This window comes from Rhinatrema bivittatum, chromosome 4, assembly GCF_901001135.1.
Source record: "Rhinatrema bivittatum chromosome 4, aRhiBiv1.1, whole genome shotgun sequence".
NCBI classification, from domain to species: domain Eukaryota; kingdom Metazoa; phylum Chordata; class Amphibia; order Gymnophiona; family Rhinatrematidae; genus Rhinatrema; species Rhinatrema bivittatum.
In genome coordinates, this window is record NC_042618.1 from 367,120,394 (window position 1) to 367,141,582 (window position 21,189).

The 21,189-nt window shown below is 41.9% G+C and overlaps 1 protein-coding gene across 11 annotated transcripts in view; it reads right to left on the reverse strand.

Moving 5' to 3' along the window:
* IQSEC1 (IQ motif and Sec7 domain 1) overlaps nucleotides 1-21,189 on the reverse strand; it is a 1,385,758-nt gene that overhangs the window by 51,138 nt on the left and 1,313,431 nt on the right. For all 11 annotated transcript variants that reach the window (XR_003856582.1, XM_029600819.1, XM_029600818.1 and 8 more), the window contains 4 exons: nucleotides 14,579-14,740; nucleotides 8,185-8,307; nucleotides 6,277-6,443; nucleotides 3,115-3,254 (listed from right to left, as the gene is read on the reverse strand). Coding sequence is in view for 10 of the 11 variants with exons in the window: in XM_029600819.1 (XP_029456679.1) it covers nucleotides 3,115-3,254; nucleotides 6,277-6,443; nucleotides 8,185-8,307; nucleotides 14,579-14,740 (592 nt within the window). In the remaining variant the exon portion in view is untranslated. The remainder of the gene's footprint in view (nucleotides 1-3,114; nucleotides 3,255-6,276; nucleotides 6,444-8,184; nucleotides 8,308-14,578; nucleotides 14,741-21,189) is intronic.

Below are 21,189 nucleotides of genomic sequence, written 5' to 3' on the forward strand. Positions count from 1 at the left end.
AGACGCAGCGGACGGCGAAAAGGTAGGTACCTTTTCGCGTCCTATTTTGCGCCCAATAGCTACACCTTCTATGGTGGCGCTATTGGGTGCGAAACCGGCAGCGATCGCACCGTGGCGGTGCGATTGCTGCCGGCTAGCACAGGACCGCCCCCCATTAGCGCGATTTTCTAAAGTATCGCAATTTGTGCTATTTATATGTATATATAAAAGAGTGAAAAAGACCCATTCATTCCAAAAATTTGTTCTGGTTGTGAATGACAACCCTTTATGAAGTAATCATTTTGGGTCAAAAAACACTCTACAAAAAACATATATTCTCAAGTGGCAGATATATAACCACCTTCTATGACAATTTCCTACAAAAGATGACTTAAATTATTCAGAGAATTGGACTGATTCTCTAAGTTACTTTTTGGAGGAGATTGTCATAGAAGGTGGTTATATATCTACCAGAGAAATATATACATTTTTGTAGAGTGTTTTTTTACTCATAATGATTACTTCCTAAAGGGTTGTCATTCACAGCCAGAATACATTTTTGGAATGATTGGTAAAAAAAATAAAGAATTGATAAAAATGTATTTACATATTTATGAAAACAATAAGGATTTTATTTTATATTACAGTATGTAGTGTCTTGAATTACTTACTGAATTGTGGCTTATAACTTAATAAACTAAATTGAATCAAATTTAAACTGCTTCACAGTTGTCACTGATACTTCTCCATGGGATGCTTACAAGGGCCACCAGAGACACACACCACAATTTTTTTAAATTCAAAATGGTGGCCTGGCTAATCAGGAGATGCCTTCAAAACCTTGCATTCCTAAGATCTCTTCAACAATGAAATATAAATCAGAAAAAGAGTTACTTAATAAATTTTGTTAGTACTGCAGCTTTAAGTAGTTTGCTATAGTAGACCAAAAAAAAATGTTTTAGCTTCATCAGCATCACCATCCTTTTCTTGCAGTGACCATTTTGCACCTACAGTGAAAGTAAGATAGTCAACAAACCAATGATAGACATTTGCTGCACAACACAATACCACACAAATAAACCACAGATTGATAATTACACTGAACAGGACAAAACCTTGAAAGTGTAATGCAAATTCTTTCATAACTAGCAATCAGCTGTGGGCAAGAACAATGTGTTCTATCATAGCTGTTGAACTGAAGTAATCCTAGATAATAAGAATTGTATTTCTGCATCCCTTCATTTGTAGCCAATTGTATCTCTGCTCATACAATCTGCCACATCGGCAGTTCCTGCAACTAGACAACAGGAGAGGCACTCTGTGAATACAGATTATGTGTTCCCACTTTGCCTGTTCACAAGTATTGTCCAAAAATGTAGGGATTTGTCTACAGAGTTCACTTTTATAGTCTGCCTTGTGTTTCTGTCAAGTTTTTGTAAACTATTCCTGAACTCATCTCCTCCTGGTTAAACTATTGCAACCTGCTCCTCACAGGTCTCCCAGCAAACCATCTCTCTCCACTGCTATGTGCTTTCCACCAGGCAGTGACATGTGATGGAATCGTCTTCCTGAACTGGTTCGTCATGCTCCCTCTCTTGCCATGTTTAAATCCCATCTAGAGACCCACCTTTTTGAAACCGCTTTTAAATCTTATGCCTGATTGTCTGCTTTTAGTCTTAACTAACTTTCTTTTCTTTTTAACCATTGTCTTGCTTTATGAAATACCCCAAATCTCTTGTCCTGTATGTTTGTCTTTTTAGATTGTAAGCTCTAATGAGCAGGGACTGCCTTTTTGTATGTTTGTACAGCGCTGTGCATGTCGTGTAGCGCTAGAGAAATGTAAAGTAATAGTAGTAGTAGTAGTAACAATAGGAGGCATTAAAAAAAAAAATATAGATATATTTAAGTAACTGCTGAGAGGGACCAAGATTAACAAGATAGGATTCAGAAATTTGCATTGGTTGGAACCTGCAAATATTCCCCAACAAAACTGTGAATTCACGCTATAGTATACTATGTTTGCAAACTAATAGCATGTGCACATGCTTCTATTCAAGAGTGCACACTCACAGCCATGATGACATCAGCAGATGAGAACACCATGAGTCCACTGTAACTGCATCCTGAGGTAAAGCTGGGTACGGAGTGCATGGATCATTTCAGGTACACATCCCTTCTGTACCAGGGAGCAAGGGATTCAGAAACAAATCATGCTGGGCCTAAGCTCGTTCGCCTTTAGGTTGTGTAAAGCGACTATTAAGTTCTTTGTCTTTATGGTATGAAAGTGCATCTTACACTCCTTGTCTTTCTGTGCAAAGGGAGAGGTAAGCCTTGCTTTAAATGTGAAGCCAAAAAGCGTTGCAAGGTCTTCTTCATATAATCATGCATTTGAGCATTTTGTGGTCTGGAATGCTTTACAGCTGAACAATTCACGAGGAACAGTGTCAATGGTATGTTTATCGTCCAGTATCAACCAATTTTGTTTCTGTTAAGAGGAATCATTTTCAACCATAAAGACCTTGGCTTGCCTAACCAAACACTCTCTCCTTAAGTGGGCAATGGGGTTGGCAACTGGAAAACAAAAGGAAATAGAAAAATGGATTCAGCTTCCTACTCCGGTGACTTAAAGGTCATTACTGATGGCAAGAAGGTGAAACATGCTTTTCCCAAGGCATCACTCTGCAACAACATGCGTCAGTCCATTGGAGCCAATTCAAATGCAGATACTTCACCATTAAACCCGGCGCAGACATGGCTGCTGGATGAATCTGCATGCGTGAAGATGAATGGAGCTTTCTATTGTTCTTTAAATTAGGAATTTCTCATGAATAGTGAATACATGTTCAAATTCAAAGCTTTGCCATTTGAGGGGTTGTGCATTTGCACAAGGCAGGTACCTGTGTTCTTGCAAACAGAAAGGTTAACAAAATGAATGACTTATTTGCACCTTACTCGTATTATTAATGTGTGAGCCGCATTTCTTTTTTTTTAGGAGGGGGGGGGGGGTAAGGGGCAGGGGATGGTTACTGATCATCTCTGTTGGGCTAAGAACAGGTCTTTATTGGCATCTGCTTCCCGGCATCTTTTGGTCACCTAACATGATCAGCTGAAGTTCCAATGCATAAATTAACTTACCGGTTTCTTCCCCACAATGAGCTTTTCCACCTTTTGAACCTGGGAGACATGGTCCTCATTCGTCTTCAGCTCACGCTTGCGGATCCGTTCATAAATCCCGATCAGCATCTCCCTTGGAATATCTTCACCGTCGTCCACGCCTGAGGAAAACAGCAGCTCTCTTTAAGGAATTGTCTCCCAGGGACAGAATCTGCAGTTTTAGCCCCTCTCCCAGATCAACTGCATGAGCTACTCCACAAGAACCCAGAAAGAGGCAAACCAGAACCTGTTCACTTTAGCAGTCCCCATGATCGTATCTGTTTTTAGTTGGTGTCACACAGACTCCTGGTAATTCAGTTCATTGGATTCTAACAGACTCCCTCTTTTAGCTAGCTTCATGGGGTCTACAGAAGTATGGTACATTTGCATATGAATGGCAGAAATTTATTTAGGCCAATTTCTTGCACTGTTTCTTGAGAAGTTTTGGCTACAGGGCTTGAATCGCTGTAGGGAGTTTCGGTGTCCCTAACAGTCTGCTCAGGCTCTGGGAGGACAGACAGATTGTCACCAAATCCACTAAACGTAAGGAGAAATTTTCAAATAGCTCATGGAGGTGTGCACTACATGGACCCTTTTAATGTACGATCTTTATGCAAATTTTTAGAGAGACCACTGGCATCGTTTCACTTTGAAAATCAGCAAATGCAAAGCACTTGCATTAAAAGTGTCCACATGCTTTTCATGTGCTATTTATGTAGGCGATAGAGGGAGGGTAGGTCAAAACAGCGTACAGAGATCTGCAAACCAAATGTGCCTGTACAGTTTTCCTCACTTCCCACTCCCCACTCCCCCCTGCCCCCGTACACGCCCACAGCATCACTTCTTTCACACTGTGATTCCCACATATACTTTCGGCCACATCTGAGGAGCGCAATTTTCAGTCAGACTATTTCCTGTTTACCAGGTCAAATGCCTTTGAAAACTGCCCTCCCAGGTTTCATTTTCAATAAGGTGTCTAACTTCAAAAAGCAGGCATGCAACTTTCTGTCCGCCACAACCCAGTCAGTTGTCCAACACAAGAAGGATTTTTTATGCTTTTAGATATAAGCATGTATACTTAAACGGTGTTGAATGACAGAATAAAACACACATATTAGCAGCATGCCTACTGCACGTGTGCATCTTCAAAAATAAAATGTACACATGGAGCTTCCAACCATGATTTTATTTATTTATTCCACAAAATGCCCTCAGAACGCCTCATTTTAATTTGGCAAAAAGAATACTCATTATGAAAGCATGCACAGACTTTTAGGTAACTGAAAATCCACTTCTGCGGATTCACACGATCTACCCCTTCACTCCTTATATTAGGTGCGCAGATCCTACCTAGGCCTTTTAAATTGTACCCTGTGTTGTGATGTTTCTTAAAAAGAAAACTGCAATGAAAATATTAAACAAGAAAGAACATAAGAACATAAAACTTGTCATAAGTGGGTCAGACCAAAAGTCCATCAAGCCCGGTATTCTGTTTCCGACAGAAGTCAATCCAAGTCACAAGTACCTGGCAGGATCCCAAGGGGTAGATAGATAGATACTATGCTGCTTATCCCAGGGGGTAAGAAGTGGATTTCTGCAACTCCATCTTAATAATGGTGGAGTTGCAGAAATCCACCATTATTAAGGTGGAATAAATGTAAGATGAAATAGAAAAGTGTGGAAATTGTAAAACCTAAATCTTTATTGCTTTTCCAATGACTCGGTATAATCTCTTGTTTTATAAATACGCTTGGACTAAGACTTAGAGCTCTGCTACAAGTCACACTCATGGTACAAATTAATATACTGAACAAATAACCTGGCAGCTTTCTTATTTCCATTGCTGGGGTATGCCAGTGTAGCTCAGAGTGTCATGAGCTAGTCTTGCTTTCATCCTTTATTGAAACCCAGACCACAAATAAATGTTCACTGGAGCTTTCATACTCTCAGGAAGTTCAAAGCAGGGAACATTTTGCAGACTTGCCTAGTACAGTGCAGTGGTTATTTATGCTCCAGTAAACAAGAGAACCATTTACTAGCACAGAAGAACTGTTCCTTTTGCTAATGGTTAAGAAACACTTTGTCAGTTTTTGTTTCACTCTTGGGTAGGCTGAAAGTTATAGAGAAGTTTTGGTTTGTTTGTTTTTTTAACCTTTGTTTACCAACCAGAAATTACAAAAATGAATAGGTTCCACTTTTTCCAAAATGTACAAACCTGCTTAGTTTCGGCTGAACATATTTTTTCAGGATGTCCTCGGATATACCAGATTCCAAGACAGCAAGCAGTCTTATTAGAGGATACAGAATGTATTAAAATAGCATTTTTCAAACTTTTTATCCATGGTGACCCAGTTGATTAGGTGGAGAGAGGACCAGAGATCCAGCAAGGGCAAGTCTCCATGTAATTACCTAAAAGCTCGCTTTACACGCAGGCCAATACAGTAAAGTCAGCGGGAGAGCGGGCGAACGGCCACTCGCCGGTGCACGCGATTCAGTATTTAAATTAGGCCCGGCGGTAAAAACGGGCAAAAGGAGGCGCTAGGGACACTAGCGCGTCCCTAGCGCCTCCTTTTTGACAGGAGCAGTGGCTGTCAGCGAGTTTGACAGCTGATGCTCAATTTTGCCGGCATCGGTTCTCGAGCCCGCTGACAGCCACGGGCTCGGAAACCGGACGCTGGCAAAATTGAGCGTCCGGTTTTCGGCCCGACAGCCGCGAGCCGAATTCAAATTTTTTTTTTTAAACTTTTTTTTACTCTTCGGGACCTCCGACTTAATATCGCCATGATATTAAGTCGGAGGGTGCACAGAAAAGCAGTTTTTACTGCTTTTCTGTACACTTTCCCGGTGCCGGAAGAAATTAGCGCACTGTACTGTATAGGCCTGACAGTAATTCAGAGGAAGATGAAGCAACTACTTGGTATCTTTAGCCAATTATGTAGCAGAGTGAAACCCAACCCCAGCCAGCAATTAAGCTTAATCCTCTACATCAACATGCTTCCCCCAGCGTCTGACTCCATCATCACATCCGTTAATCTGTTTTTCCTTCACCAACAATACTGGCCCCAAAGACTTCCTAAAAAATAGACTACACAATCCAAAACTGGGACAATAAAATAGTCCAAGCAATATCCACTGCCTGCTTACCCCTTAAATTTTTGACAAAGTCTTCCAACTTCATTTTGCGTTCAGGTTTCACATTTGGACTGTACATGTCGGTGTTCAGAAGAATGATGGCAAAAGCGAGGATGAAGATGGTGTCGGGATTCCTGAATTGTCTCACAACACCTGGGTTGCAGATACAGTATCGCTGGCTGGAAGGAAGACAGAAAGGACCAGAGACATTGGGAGCTCTGACTGACAAACAAACTACTCACACAAAGCTTGCTCTTCAAGACGCTACAGCTAATGTTTATCATAAATGTACACATGCTAATCTTAGCTCAATCACAGCATTTCAGGAATGTCACCATAAATTAATGTGGTCTAATGCAATGGAAGTCACTGTGCTCTCTGGCTGCAATGGCATCAGGTGACTCCAAGCTTGCAAGATTTATCACAGAATGCTATGCATCATCCATAACGTTCACATCACTGACACCTTTCCTTTCAGTCATTCTCTTCAATTATCTTCGATATAAGTCTGTTGATCTGTTTTTGTCCCTATTATATTTCTGCTAACTATAACTTGCCTCCTTACATGTTTTAGAGAAAGATTACCAGGAATGTAGTACATTTATGCAGAAGTATTATTAATCTTGCCTTACTGAATTTTCAATAAATAAATACTCCATTTAGGTTCTGATTTACTAGGGCTTTTTGCCTATTCTGTGTCTATGGGAAAATGCTTAGAAAATGAGGCCCTTAGTTTGTAATATGGGACTGATATGCTTTCTTAAGCCAATGCTGTTTGATTCTCTAAGTCCAATGACTTAACAAAATCAGGATAAAAATTCCTTCAATTCTAGAACAGACTTTACTTATACTAAGGTCATAAAAAGGATGAACTTTGTAAAGTCAGGAATCATAATGACCAATATGACAGTTTAGGTACTGTAAATTGATGCTTTTTCACATATGTACGTTGTATCAAGGTCATAATTTTGGTGGTCTGTGCAATGAAGCCATAATTATGTCCACTAGACAATTGGGGACATCTTGCTGTGTGCAGGAGTATCTGATACTTTTCAACAAATGACACTGTATCTACATTTATTCAAATACAGATTTTTTTGTGCTTTCTCACATAGAGATGTGTGAAAATATTCTGCAGGAAATTGGAAATTGTGAAAACTAGATTTGTTGCTTTTGTATTACAGTTTACAAAACACATCTTTTATCTTTTCCCCATAGAATTTAAAGGAGAATATTTTTGTGAATCAGGCAAACCTCGTTCTTTTTCTTGTACTGGCAACTCCCATCCATCACCCTCCACTTGTTTTGGTGTTTGCATGCTACATTACACTTTGGGAATCTTTGTTTTCAGTTTTAATTTTCATTTTTCCTTGGAATATATTAGTGTTTATTACAACAAAAAAAACCCCACATGATATTTACCCCAAAAAATGACATGCCATGTTTTTTTCCCCACAGATGTCTCTTGTAGCAATCACTAATAAATTCCCAAGAAAAGTAAAATAAAAATTGAAAACGAAGTTCCCTAAGAATGGAGTGAAAAACCAATGTCACTATCACCCATTATAAGCTAAACAGGATATTCCTTTGGATCCTGAGCAGTTACATTGGCTTATGCACAGGGCATTCATTCTCTAGAAATACTTCTCTTTCTCTGATTGAAATGTGCCTAACAAATTCTTTTTATAAAATATCAAAGAAAACAACTTAATCCCTTTTTCCTTTTTTGCCCTTCAGACCTGTAAAAGGCTTAGCTTACAGCACTTAACCAGCCAACCACCTTGAGCCTTCAACTCTTCCAGAGTTTAACAGGCAGCCAGTGTCACGTTGAATAAATGAAGGTCCAAAGGGATTCAGTAAACTGCCGAAGACATCAGGCACAGGTCGTTTGACCTGCATTTTGCTATTGACTTGCCATACCTAAAGGCTTCAATGAGTCGTTCTACTTTCTGAGCTTCTCCTTGAACCCGGATATGTGCTTGAAATTTCCTGAGAGCTTCATCCAGTTCCATGGCTGAGAAATCCATCTCATCCACCACGCAACTGGAACAAAAACAGAGAGAAACTATTGCATAATTAGGTTTTTTTTTCCTCCCTCAGCGGGTACAGCTCTCTCAAGATGAGGCCAGTTATTGCTCAGCATAAAAGAGAAATAATATGAATGTGGTGGGAACTGAAAGGTCAACTTATGTAAATGCTGCTGCAATGATGGATCAGTATAAACATGTCAACGGAGAGACAGGAAAAGTGGAATAAGCAGGCCCCTGGGTTTGTTTGTTTTTTCATGCTGTCATTTTGACAGGTGAGTCCAGAGACAACTTACTGCCACCAATAATCAGCAGTTTTGATCATTCCAAATGGTGATTTATCACTATTTCATGTCCATAAATTATATATACTGTATATGTATATATATATATATATATATATATATATATATATATATACACACACACACAAAGAATTATACAAACCCTAATTACAAGAAAGACATTTACTACAAATCTTTATTCAAATATAACCACATATACAAAAATGAACAAACATAAGCCATTTAATCCCCACATGAAATCATTCTATCTATCCCTTGTAGCACATTAGGCACTCTGGGGTACATTTTCAAAAACAGGATGCGTGCGAACAAAAGTACGTTGGATTTTATAAGATACGTGCGTAGCCGCGCGTATCTTATAAAATCCGGGGTCGGTGCGCACAAGGGGGTGCACATTTGTGCAACCTGCGCGTGCCGAGCACGGCGCGCACTGCCTGTTCCCTCCGAGGCCACTCCGAAATAGGAGCGGCCTCAGAGGGAACTTTCCTTCCACCTCCCCTCACCTTCCCCTCCCTTCCCCTACCTAACCCACCCCCCATCCCCATCTTAACCCCCCTACCTTTGTCGGCATATTTACGCCTACCCGAAGCAGGTGTAAATCTGCGCGCGCCAGCGGGTTGGTGGCGCGCCATCACCTGACCCAGGGACTGGTCCAGAGGCCTCGGCCATGCCCCTGGGCCGGCGCCACACCCCAGACCCACCCCAAACTGCCCCCTGACCCCCGGACATGCCCCTCCCGCCCCTTTTACGAAGCCCCAGGACTTATGCGCGCGCCGGCGGCCTATGCAAAATTGGCACGCCGGCACGCGAGTGCCCTGTGCGCGTAAATTCAGCCGGATTTACGCACGCAGGGCTTTTAAAATCCGGCCCATTATGTCACACTCATAAACCTATTAAATATGCACTTTATTTGGTAACCCTAACAACATGGGATAGCTAATCTAAACTGCTGCTAATATATATATATATACACACACACCCACACACACAGCCAGACAGACAGATACAGATGTATACAGATTTAGTACTGATTAAAACCTACTAAACACCTTGAGACTGAAGAGAATATCCCATCAGAGGAGATGATGGGCTGCTTGATCATCTCTTATGAGATCAGCGCTTTACAAATCATCCCTCTTCACATTGGCTTCACACATTTCTTTTTAAGTAAATTCAATTATCTCATCTCAATCTTCCACACCCAATGCTGCAGCCCCCTCCACAATTTCATCACTTTGGTTTGCACATGCTGCTACATTTATAACTCATTTAGCAGGGAGAAAATAACACTCTGCCTCACCATCAGACCAATGTAATACCGTGCGCTGGCTGCAGCGCATGGCTCAACGAGCGATTGGATACGCGTCCATAATCCCCGATGCAAAACGGGGGTTAGAGTGTTCAAAATGTGCATCCAATCACACACATAGGTAATAGTGTTCATCACATGTAAATGCATGTTAATGAGGCTATTATCTATTGCCCCCGATGCCAAAAAAAAAATGTACACCTGACACGTTCATTTTTATTTGCCAAAATTAACGCCTGCCCTGAGCAGGCATTAATTTTGGAGAAGCTAAAAAGGTGTACAGAAAAGCAGAAAATACTGCTTTTCTATACTTCCTCTGACTTAATATCATGGAGATATTAAGTCAGAGGAATAAAAAATTAGAAATGTCCCAAAGGGAAAAAAAAGGGTGCCTGCAGTGAGTTTAGGAAAAGGGACGTTCAATTTTAGAGCATCCGTTTTCCTAACCTGTTAATTGCGTTGTGAGCTATTCACCAGAGCTCTTTCCAGAACCCTGTATCATGGGCTCTAAATCCGACCCTCAGATGTCACCCTTAACAATGACCATGAGGATGCTCTCTCCACAGCAGCCCCAGATGAATTTGAGAGAGTCAAACGGAGGGCCCTTCCTGTCACTACAGTTGACCTTAGAACCTGGAGTCTAATATTACCGTGGGAATGAAATTACCACAGTGACATCAACAGCAATGTTCCGGCAAACATAACATGTCTGCAATAACATCTGGAGCCAAGGTCCTCACTACGTCAGAACCACTTTGCACTGGTAACTTTAAAATGAGCGTGCGAGTGCCCACATATGCGCGCATGAGCGCCCAAGCACACAGTCAGGAATTTTAAATCACCCATGCAACTGCGCATTTAGGGGTCGATTTAAAAAAATGCGCGTGGGCGTCGGCGTGCGCACTCGGACGCAGCTATTTATAACATGTGCATGTGATAAAATACGATTCCTGCGCGCACATGCATGCCGGATTTTAATGCCTGCATGTGTGTGTGCGGGCAGGTGGCCTCTCCCGCGCAGAAAAGGGGGGGGGGGGGATTTTAAAAACATACACACAGTGTTGCAATAGGGCCTTCCTCAGTTCCCTATCCCCCTAACTACCCTTCCTTCCTTTTCCCCTCTCCTCTCCTCTTCCCCTCTCCTCTCCTCCCCGACTCTTAACCCCTGGTTTTTTGTTTTAATACTTACTACTCCTCTGGAGCAGAAGTAACTTCGGCGCGCTGGCCAGCTGCCGGCGCGCACTTCCCCAGGACAGGGGCTAATGGCCACCGTCCCGGTCAGCCCCCACCCAGACCCTGCCCCCGGCCCATCGCTTTCATCATGCCCGGCACTTCTGCATGTATTGGGAGATATGTGCGTGGCTGAGCCATTTTTAAAATTAGGGCTTTAGTATTTAAAATCTACCTAGCATGCATACGTGTGCTGCTAATTTTAAGCAGTTACACAAGCAAACATTATTCATGTATCCTCCGTAGGAATTTGTTGGCTTTAATGCATGTAGTTAATCAGATTCTATAACATGCGCTCGTGAAAGAAATAGCCAATTTGACCATTTCGTGCACCAGTTTGCCCAGTCTATCTCTAGGTCATTCAGACCCCTTTGGTTCTTCAGCCTGCACTCCCCCAATTTACCCAGGACCCCTCACCCAGGCATTCTAGACTTTAAACAAGTTTTCTTCAGACTTATACCTCATCAAGAGCAGAATTAGCAAGGGTAACAGCCCAAAATCTGTATTTCTGTGCATAAATGTTGGCCCCACCTGGAACACCACGACACTCACAAACTACGCCCCTTGTTTCCATGCATTGGGTTACTTGTGCACGTGCATATACACACACAATTGGGGCATTTTAAAATACAAATTGCGTTTCTGGGCCTTTTAATGCAAGCAACTCTTTTAAAGTTCACCCCTAAGAGTTTTACAAAAACAGAGAATGCTTATGTTATTCCTAGGTGTTTAATGTTTTTGGAAATTCTGCCTGCTTAGTTACTCCCATCATTAGAAATCCAAGTGAAACAGGATGCTGCTGATCATTAGAAGCCCAGGCACGGATACACAAATGACTAAATAATCAAAAATACAACATGGGCTAACAAGTGGATTCAGGAAACGTTTTAAAACCAGGGGGTGCACAACTTTTATTCCAACAAAATGTAAATACATAAGAAATGAAATATTAGAAAAAAAATGAGGAGGCACCAGGAAGGCAAATTAAAATAGAAGCAATAAAACTAATAAACATGTAGGTTGATATGAAGAATAAGTTAATTAGTACTGAGGCTTAAATAGCTTTATCCAAATTGTATTTTGCAAATCAACTTCTTCTGTATCTTGTCATCATCTTTGCTTTTCTTTTATTCCAGAACATTCCTTTTAGTAAGGTTTCGTCTACCGATTATTTGACGTTTTGTTGTGATGTATGCGCCACATGCAGAGACATATTGTGTCGATGACCTTTTACTAAGTACAGGGAGGATACCTTTCAAACAACTACGAGTGGCAGAATATATGGCCACAAGCAGATCTACAGAATTATTTTATAACCTGTGCATATTATATACATGTGTTTTATAAAATACGAGTATCTCTACCCCACAACATATGTGAGTAGGTAGGCTTATGCACAAATACATGCAATGCCTTGAAATCACATACTATCTTTTCCTACCTATATGAAAAATATATGCACACATATTTTGCGTGTGAAAGTAAAGTAGGACATTTGCGCAAGTCCTGATTTATGCTTGTTAAGTCAGCCAATTTTAAAACATGGGCAAATAAATGAAATTAACCAGTTTTACCAATTAGTCCATCAGTTCACCCACTCCTTCTTCAGGTCATCAAATCTTCTTGGTTCTTCAGCCTGAACTTGTCCCCAGTTCACCCAGACTTCCCACCCAGTCAGTACTATACACTAACTGGGTCATTCATCAAGCTGCATTAGGGCTCTAATATGCTAGAAACCCTCCCCTATTATGACCCAATTTGCATGCAATTTGCATGCATGGATAATGCAAACGCATGCAAAGAAGGGCATTTATAAGTAATTTGATGCAAATATTTTATCACGGCTGACCAAGAAGGTAGTCAGCCACAATGATACAACACATCCTAGGGAAGCATTAGATGTGTGGCGAGAGGGTCATGTCTGTGCCCAGTCCCAAGACCTTAACCCAGTCACGTAGCTGGGGCAAGGTCCAGTCGGTGCCATTTTGGGATAGTGGGACCCCCTTCTGAAAAAAAAAATGCCATTGTGATTTGATGAATCTAGGCCTAAATATGTTTACTTATACCAGATAATTAGCAGGTGTAAAAATAAGCAAGTAATTTGGCATATGTGCATGTGTAAGTGCCTTTTAAAAGAGCAACTTAGAGGGTAGGTTTTCTAAATCTACGCGCGCGCGTACTTTTGTTCGCGTACCAGGCGCGAAAAAAAGTATGCCGGATTTTATAAGATATGCACGTAGCCGCGCGTATCTTATAAAATCCGGAGTCGGCGCACGCAAGGGAGTGCACATTTGTGCAACTTGCGCGCGCCGAGCCCTGCGCGAGCTGCCCATTCCCTCTACCCCCCTGCACCTTCCCCTCCCTTCCCTAAACCCCCCCCTCCCGGCCCTATCTAACCCTTCCCCCTACCTTTGTTGGCAAAGTTACGCCGGCCGGAGGCAGATGTAACTTTGCGCGCGCCAGCGGGCTGCTGGCGCACCATCACCCGACCCAGGGGCTGGTCCGGAGGCCTCGACCATGCCCCCGGGCCAGCGCCACGCCCCACCACGCCCCCCTCTCGAAGCCCCGGGACTTACATGTGTCCCGGGGCTTGTGTGCGCCGCCGAGCCTATGCAAAATAGGCTCAGCGCGCGCAGGGGGCTTTTAAAAGGGTTACGCGCATAACTTATGCGCGTAACCCTTTTAAAATCCGGCCGTAAGTGCGTAAGTGTTGTTTCTGCCCCGGAACAACCCTAGACTGCCCCTTTTTGTTTTTACACTGTATATGTGCACGCAAAATTAAACATACACGCATATTTTTTACTTTTATAAAATACAGAATAAGTAAGTAGGGGCTACTTATGCACGTATATGCTAATTTTTTCATGTGAGATATTTTGAAAATTCACCCCATAATGTTATTTTATCCAATGCATTAAACTGCCACAGAGTTTGTGTGAGATGAACAAAGGGACTTGGTTTAAAAAAATGAATAGAGGCTCTCTTTTCGGTCCAAGAAATTAAACCGCAAATCATTGAGAATTCCCCTCCTCTCCCCTCCTCTCCCCATAAACCACAATCAACACAATAAATCATTCTAAATATCCTCAGTTCAGCGTCATTACGCAGCACTTCTACAGATGGAAATGAAAAAGTATTCATTTTCCTGCTTTAATCATTTCCATGGAAGCTTCTCTTTAAAACAAACCAGAACCTGTCATCTCAGCTCCTACACAGAAGAAATTTTATCATCTTAAGGTTCCCTTCATCTTATCTTGGAGCACAGTGATAGCCTGATCCACTTGGAAATGTTTTTGGCTGTACGGGAGTGCGTCATGCTTTCCACAAAACCCAGCCTACCCTCTGTTTCGGAGGATGTGCTAGGTGTGTGTGTGTGAAGCAAACTGCAGCCTCCTGTTGTGCCCCCTTGACCTTGGCATCAGTGAAGGTCATGCAGTACTTACTCGAGCACATCTCTGTTGAACTGCTTCTGCCTGTTGCCCAAGAACTCGCCGATCATCTGCCTACTGAGTCCTTTCCTCTGCAGAAGGAAGTGGGCGACACCAACAGGCGTGTCAGGCACAAAGCCTCTCTCAATGAGGTACTGGACTCCTTTCTCAGGTTTCCTAGGGCAACACAAAAAAATACAAAGACACTGTTCATTTGCTCCTAAAGCATTAACATTATCTCATTTGTCAAAGGTAGATAGAGTAACCATATAACTCCAGGCCACGGGAAAAAAAAGTGAGTCAGTCCCGCATGGAGACGTGAGCCTGCTTTACTTATGGAAATCAGGAGAATGCAACGGGGTAAAACCAGGACTGATTTAACTGGGTCCCCCTTGACATGCAGCAACGTGGACAACTGTAAAGATAAATCACTCTCAAAGGCAGAGTCCCCAGTTTCCTGTGACAAAAATTCTATGGCAAGAACTTAGAAATTCTGCAGCAAAGATGTTACAATTCTGCGGCAATTTTCAGCTCATTTGCATGAATTTGCATAAAATGTATATTATTCAGGATGTCAAACTATTTTACATTATAAAAGTAAAGTTATTTTTCAACCTTTCTGCTGTATCTGTACAGATACATTTGCTTTTCTTTCATTTTTTTGCCATTTCATTTTTTCACTTCTTTTTTATTTTCTTTCTCTACTTCTCTTCTGTTTTCTCCTCTCATACTTTGCATTTTTAATTAAATAAATAAATAAGACATAGCAACAATCTTTTTCCACTCTAATATTCTTCCCGGACTTTCTTCCTTCCTGTCTATTTGATCCCTTCTGCAGTTTTTCTGTCTCTCAGCTCCACCCCTACTGTTCCTCTTCTGCACCAATCTCTTATCCCTCCTACATTTCCCCCTCTGTGCCCTAATCCTTTCTCCCTCTTTTCCCTCCCTTTCTATCTCTCCAAGTCTCTCTTTACATCCTCTTTGTCTCTCACCTTTTCTCATCCCATCCTCTCTATCACCCACAGGTGGATCCTCTCCCTCCCCTCTCAGGCCTGATCCTCATGCCACACCTGGGTCATCGCAGTGCTGTGTGTCTCTGAGTGCCAGTCGGGTCCAGGTGGCAGGAGGCGGCAGAGGCATCACAAAGCAAGGCAGCTCTCCTCCTCCCCTCCTGCACTTGATGTAGGAAAGCGGACAAGGCCATTCTTTGCATCCAGTGAACCACCATTCCCTACTGGTTTTCTGTGATTCTGCTGGAATTCCATGGCAAAGGCCCTTACCGCAGCATCATGGGAGATCCAGGGATGATCTTATATCCAAGCACTGAAGTGAGATTTTTTTTAAAACTAATATTTCCCCTCCCCCTCAATATAAGGACACCATTTTCAAAAATTAGTTCTTGAACATATGCTGTCAGTACATGCTTGCTGTGAAAGCCCAAGGCCGTTTAACCTAAGGAGAGAACCTTAATTTCTTTCTCTAGCACTTTAATTACCATGTGACCTTGAATACATTACTTAATATTCACGACCTTGGTCTCTTCCCACACTGCCTTTTCCTTAATTTTCTCCTCCTCCACTATTGCAGTGCGCTGTCCTGCACGGAAATTAATTGCAGCCTTAGAGGTGACAGTCTCACTCTCAGTCTCTCTCCCTCTGCTAACAAAATGCTCAGGGATACACACTGCCACTTTCATCCATCCATTCTGTGGAAAGCATTCTCTGCCAGTCCTGTCCTGATGCACCCATTCTGCACAACACATTTGGATCCCATCGTTTCATGCATGGCTTGGACTCATTTCCGTAGAAGTAAATATTTCTGTACTCCTGATTTTCAAATGAAGGCTCACATCGGCAAATATCGGACTCAAATAATCAAAGTCAGTTTTGACCTAGTTTGAATCTCACTGTGATTTTTATTTTTAATTTTTCTCAAATCCAGATTTACTTGGCCTGGTTCAAATATTCAATTTCAAAGCATTTGAAAGCAGCAAATAGTTGCCTCTGAAGTGGGTCAAAAAGATCCAAAACAGATCAATACGGAGATTTGAGAAAATGCATGACTAGATTAGATTTATCTACCCATTAGACCTGCCCCAGTTTGAATCTAATTGTCCAAAAGACCCCCAGTTAAACTTTAAGCCAAATTGGTTTACCACTACTTTAGTCATATCCTCCACCAGCAAGAAATAACACTTGAAGAATGCATAGATTCAATCAGCAGTAACCAGAGAGAAATAGAAGTCTGAGGCAAGTGCTGTACACACGCTAAGCTGAACTGAAGTAGGTTACTGAAGGTGGAACCAAAAATACTGCATCCAAAACATTTCCATTGGTCTGACTGTGCATAATCCAGTCTGAACCATTATGGAGAGGCAAAAGTGTTTTTGAGCATGAGGACAGGGAGGAAAGGGTGCACAAAATCTGAATCATATTTATTTCCTAAAATATATCACACTGCAAGGAATCAAAAGTGCTGTGTTTTTATGATCTGTGATGGCGCGCAGGGTCACGGAACAGTGCATGTTAAGCAGCCTTTACGCTGACTAGTGAATTGTGGGAGCAATTTTCAGGTAGCCCCTGTATTTCTGAAATAGAGGACTGCTTTTAGTATGCAGACTTCACACTAATTTTCCGAGACAAGCTACTTATGTTCTTCTCTTCGAAACTTGGCCCAAAGTACGTGCACTAGAGGATCTCACATTCTTTGTATCTGCTGGTTAATGCAGGAGGCTGAGAGGATTGAAATAGTGTACACTCTTGTGTGAATACTGGGCCAGAGTTTAGTAGCTACGCCTGATTTTATAACATGCACGCGCAGCCGTGCGCATGTTATAAAATCTGGGGGTCAGCGAGTGCAAGGGGGTGCACACTTGTGCACGCCGAGCCCTAGGGGAGCCCCGATGGCTTTCCCCATTCCCTCTGAAGCTGTTCCTAAATCGGAACAGCCTCGGAGAGAACTTTCTTTCCGCCCTCCCCCGCACCTTCCCCTCCCTTCCCCTATCTAACCCGCCCCCCAGCCCTACCTAAATCTCCCCCTACCTTTGTTTTCTTATTTACGCCTGCCTCTGGGCAGGCGTAGGTTGCGCACACCGGCCGAGTGCTGGCGTGCGATCCCCTGGCATGGCCGCTGTGCCATAGGCCTCGGTCCCGCCGCACCCCGCCCACTCCCCACCCAATTTTTTTAAAGCCCCAGGACATACGCGAGTCCTGGGGCTTGCGCACATCGCCGGGCCTATGCAAAATAGGCTCGGCGAGTGCAGGAGTGGGTTTAAAAGGGTTACACGCGTATATTACACACGTATCCCTTTTAAAATCCGCCCCACTGTGTACAATTCTGGTCGCTGCATCTCAAAAAAGATATGGTTGCGATGCTGAAGGTACAGAGATGGGCAACCAAAATGATAAAGGGAATGGAACTGCTCCTCTTTGAGGAAAGGCTGAAGAGGTTAGGGCTGTTCAGCTTGGAGAAGAGACGGCTGAGGGGGATATGATAGAGGTGTTTAAGATCATGAGAGGTCTTGAACGAGTAGATGTGAATCGGTTATTTACACTTTCGGATAATAGAAGGACCGGGGGCATTCCATGAAGTTAGCAAGTAGCACATTTAAGACTAATCGGAGAAAATTCTTTTTTCATTCAATGCACAATTAAGCTCTGGAATTTGTTGCCAGAGGATGTGGTTAGTGCATTTAGTGTAGCTGGGTTCAAAAAAGGTTTGGATAAGTTCTTGGAGGAGAAGTCCATTAACTGCTATTAATCAAGTTTACTTAGGTAATAGCCACTGCAATTAATTGCATCAGTGGCATGGGATCTTCTTGGTGTTTGGGTACTTGCAGCCTGGATTGGCCACTGTTGGAAACAGGATGCTGGGCTTAATGGACCCTTGGTCTGACCCAGTATGGCAATTTCTTATGTTCTTAAAATAGTTTCCTCCCCACCCCCTATAAGCGCACTATGGGCCTGATTTTAAAAAGCAATTACACACTTAAAATTGGGTTTTACACATGTAAATGCACTTTACCAGTATAAGTGGGCTTTTGAAAATTGCTACAATATATGCCACTGAATTGTTCATAGGATTTACCCGTGTAACTGCACTTTACACACGTAAACGTCTTTTTAAAATTGCTACAACAGTATTTTACATTTACACATGTAACTCCTTTTAAAATTACCTCCTATGAAAGCCCCTATGTGCTTTAACCTGGTCAAAGGAGGGCAATTTTACAGCCTGAGCATCTTAATCAGGTAAGTGGCTTTGAGAATTATATTTTCCACCTGGGGAGAGACCATGGCTTTTGTTTCTAACATTGCGCCCTTGAGCTCATCTTGCATTGGGAGTGTTGTGGCCAAGCCAGGACTTTACTGAGCTGCAACTAAACATGCTTTTGTTACTATCCAAACACGTCAGAACCATATTTGGATAGTATTTGGATGGACTTCCAAATATGTGCATCTCTCCATAAAAACAGAGGTGTACATTATTGTGACTAAGAAAAAACCACTTTAGTGAATTTATCTTAAAGTGCACATTATAGCTTTTTTCACTTCTGCAAAATGTGTGCGCATATATTGGACACATTGTAATTGGATATAAAAAGGGTTTCATTAGCATAAGTCTGAAACTGGCTACTGACTACTGAGCCATGGTTGAAGCTCTGACAACTGACTCTACTGCGCAGATATTCCAAACTGTGCTAATTCAACCCCTTTTTGTGTCTTTTTTTACATGTCTAAAATGTAAAACTATAGTCAACCCCAACTGTAGCTAGGAAATGAGAAAAGAAGCCAGTGGGGTGCTCTATCAATAAATAGGGGATATATTGCTTTGCTTTCAGTAATGATTATTTCTTTACTCCTCTAGTTCCTGTAGAACATATTTTATACATCAATGGAATTCCATTCACCATCTAATCCTGAAAATCATCTCACTAATCTTTAAAAATGTAGAGGGTCAATTTTCAAAGGGTTTAGGCTCCTAACTCTTGGCGTTAGATTCCTAAAGTGGTGCTTTTGAAAATATAGTTGGGCTGAGTGCCTGCATTTAGACTCATAGTTTTACTAGGCTTCTAAAGTTTGGAGCCTAAAGAGTGGGTTGTTACCGGGGTGGAGTTAGGGCAGAAAAACAAAGTTAAATACTTTTGATTTGCAGCACTTTAGGCCCCTAAATCTAGACAAATGAATAGCAGGCCTAAATTTAGGCTCCTAGTGAAACTTACCTTTAGTAAATTTTCAAAAGGGCCAATTTGGGAGCCTAACTCCAAATGTTAGGAGCCATCTAAATTGGCCATCTAAATTTTAGTCCCCTAAATTTTTGAATTTTCAACTGAAAAATTAGGCTCCTAAGTTTGGCTGAAAATAGGTGCATAACTTAGGGATCTAATTTGCAGGGTCATTTATCAAATCGCGTTATTACCTTATCATGCACATTAGGGCCCTAACGCAGGCAATAATGCCGTAATGCATCTGATAAACCCCGCATCGCAAAATGCATATGCAAATTTTAAATTTGTATTCAAGTGGGAAGAGTTTGGGCGGAATAAATGGAAATGAGGGTCAGTTAGTGTGGCGCGCAATAGAGTTACACACAGCAACACAAGTTTTAACATTATTATAAATTATTGCTCATTATCTCCCATGACCCCCTCACCATCTCATCAAGCTCCTCTCAATCAAACTCAAATAGCATGTTCTCACCTGACGTCAGGGATCTTGGAGCCTGGCTAGACAACCATCTAAACCTAAAAAAGTTTATAAACACTACCACAAAGGACTGCTTTTACAAACTGCAAGTCCTCAGAAAGCTAAAACCCCTCCTTTACTTCACTGACTTCCGGCTAGTACTCCAATCAATCCATCATATTATTTAAGCTCGATTATTGCAACTCCCTTCTTCTCGGTCTCCCCACAAATACTATCAAACCCTTACAGATGGTACAGAACGCCGCCGCCAGAATCCTCACAAACTCTAACAAAAGAGAACATATCACTCCAATCCTCCGTAACCTTCACTGGCTTCCTATTAAACACAGGATACTCTATAAAGTGCTCACAATCGTTCACAAAGCAACACACAAATTTGCTCCTATCATGTTAAGCACACAACTTCAACCTCATACAGCTTCCAGACCAATTAGAAATGCATACAAAGGCACACTGCATGCCCCGCCGGTAAAATCATCATTGAGCAAACGAGCACTATCTTCAGCAGGCCCCCACCAATAGAACGCGCTCCCCCCAGATCTAAGACTTGAACCATGTCATCAAGAGTTTAAAAAAAAGCTAAAAATCTGGCTTTTTCGCCAAGCCTTCCCAGACACTTAATGCTGCCTAGACGCGATGATAAACCCAAATTATGGGATACCTCATTGAGTTATACTATTATGATTTTTCAACTGTTCTATGATTTTGAGTTCAAATGTTTCCTGTATTTATTTATTTATTTATACTGTATACTATATTATACTATTACTTTGTTTAATTGGTATTTTGTTCCCTTGTTCTATGTAAAGCCCCTCCCATTTTTAGGGCATTTCACTGTTTTATGTAAACTGGAGTGATGTGTATTTCTTACAAGAACATCGGTATATAAAAATTAAAAATAAATAAATAAATAAATAAATA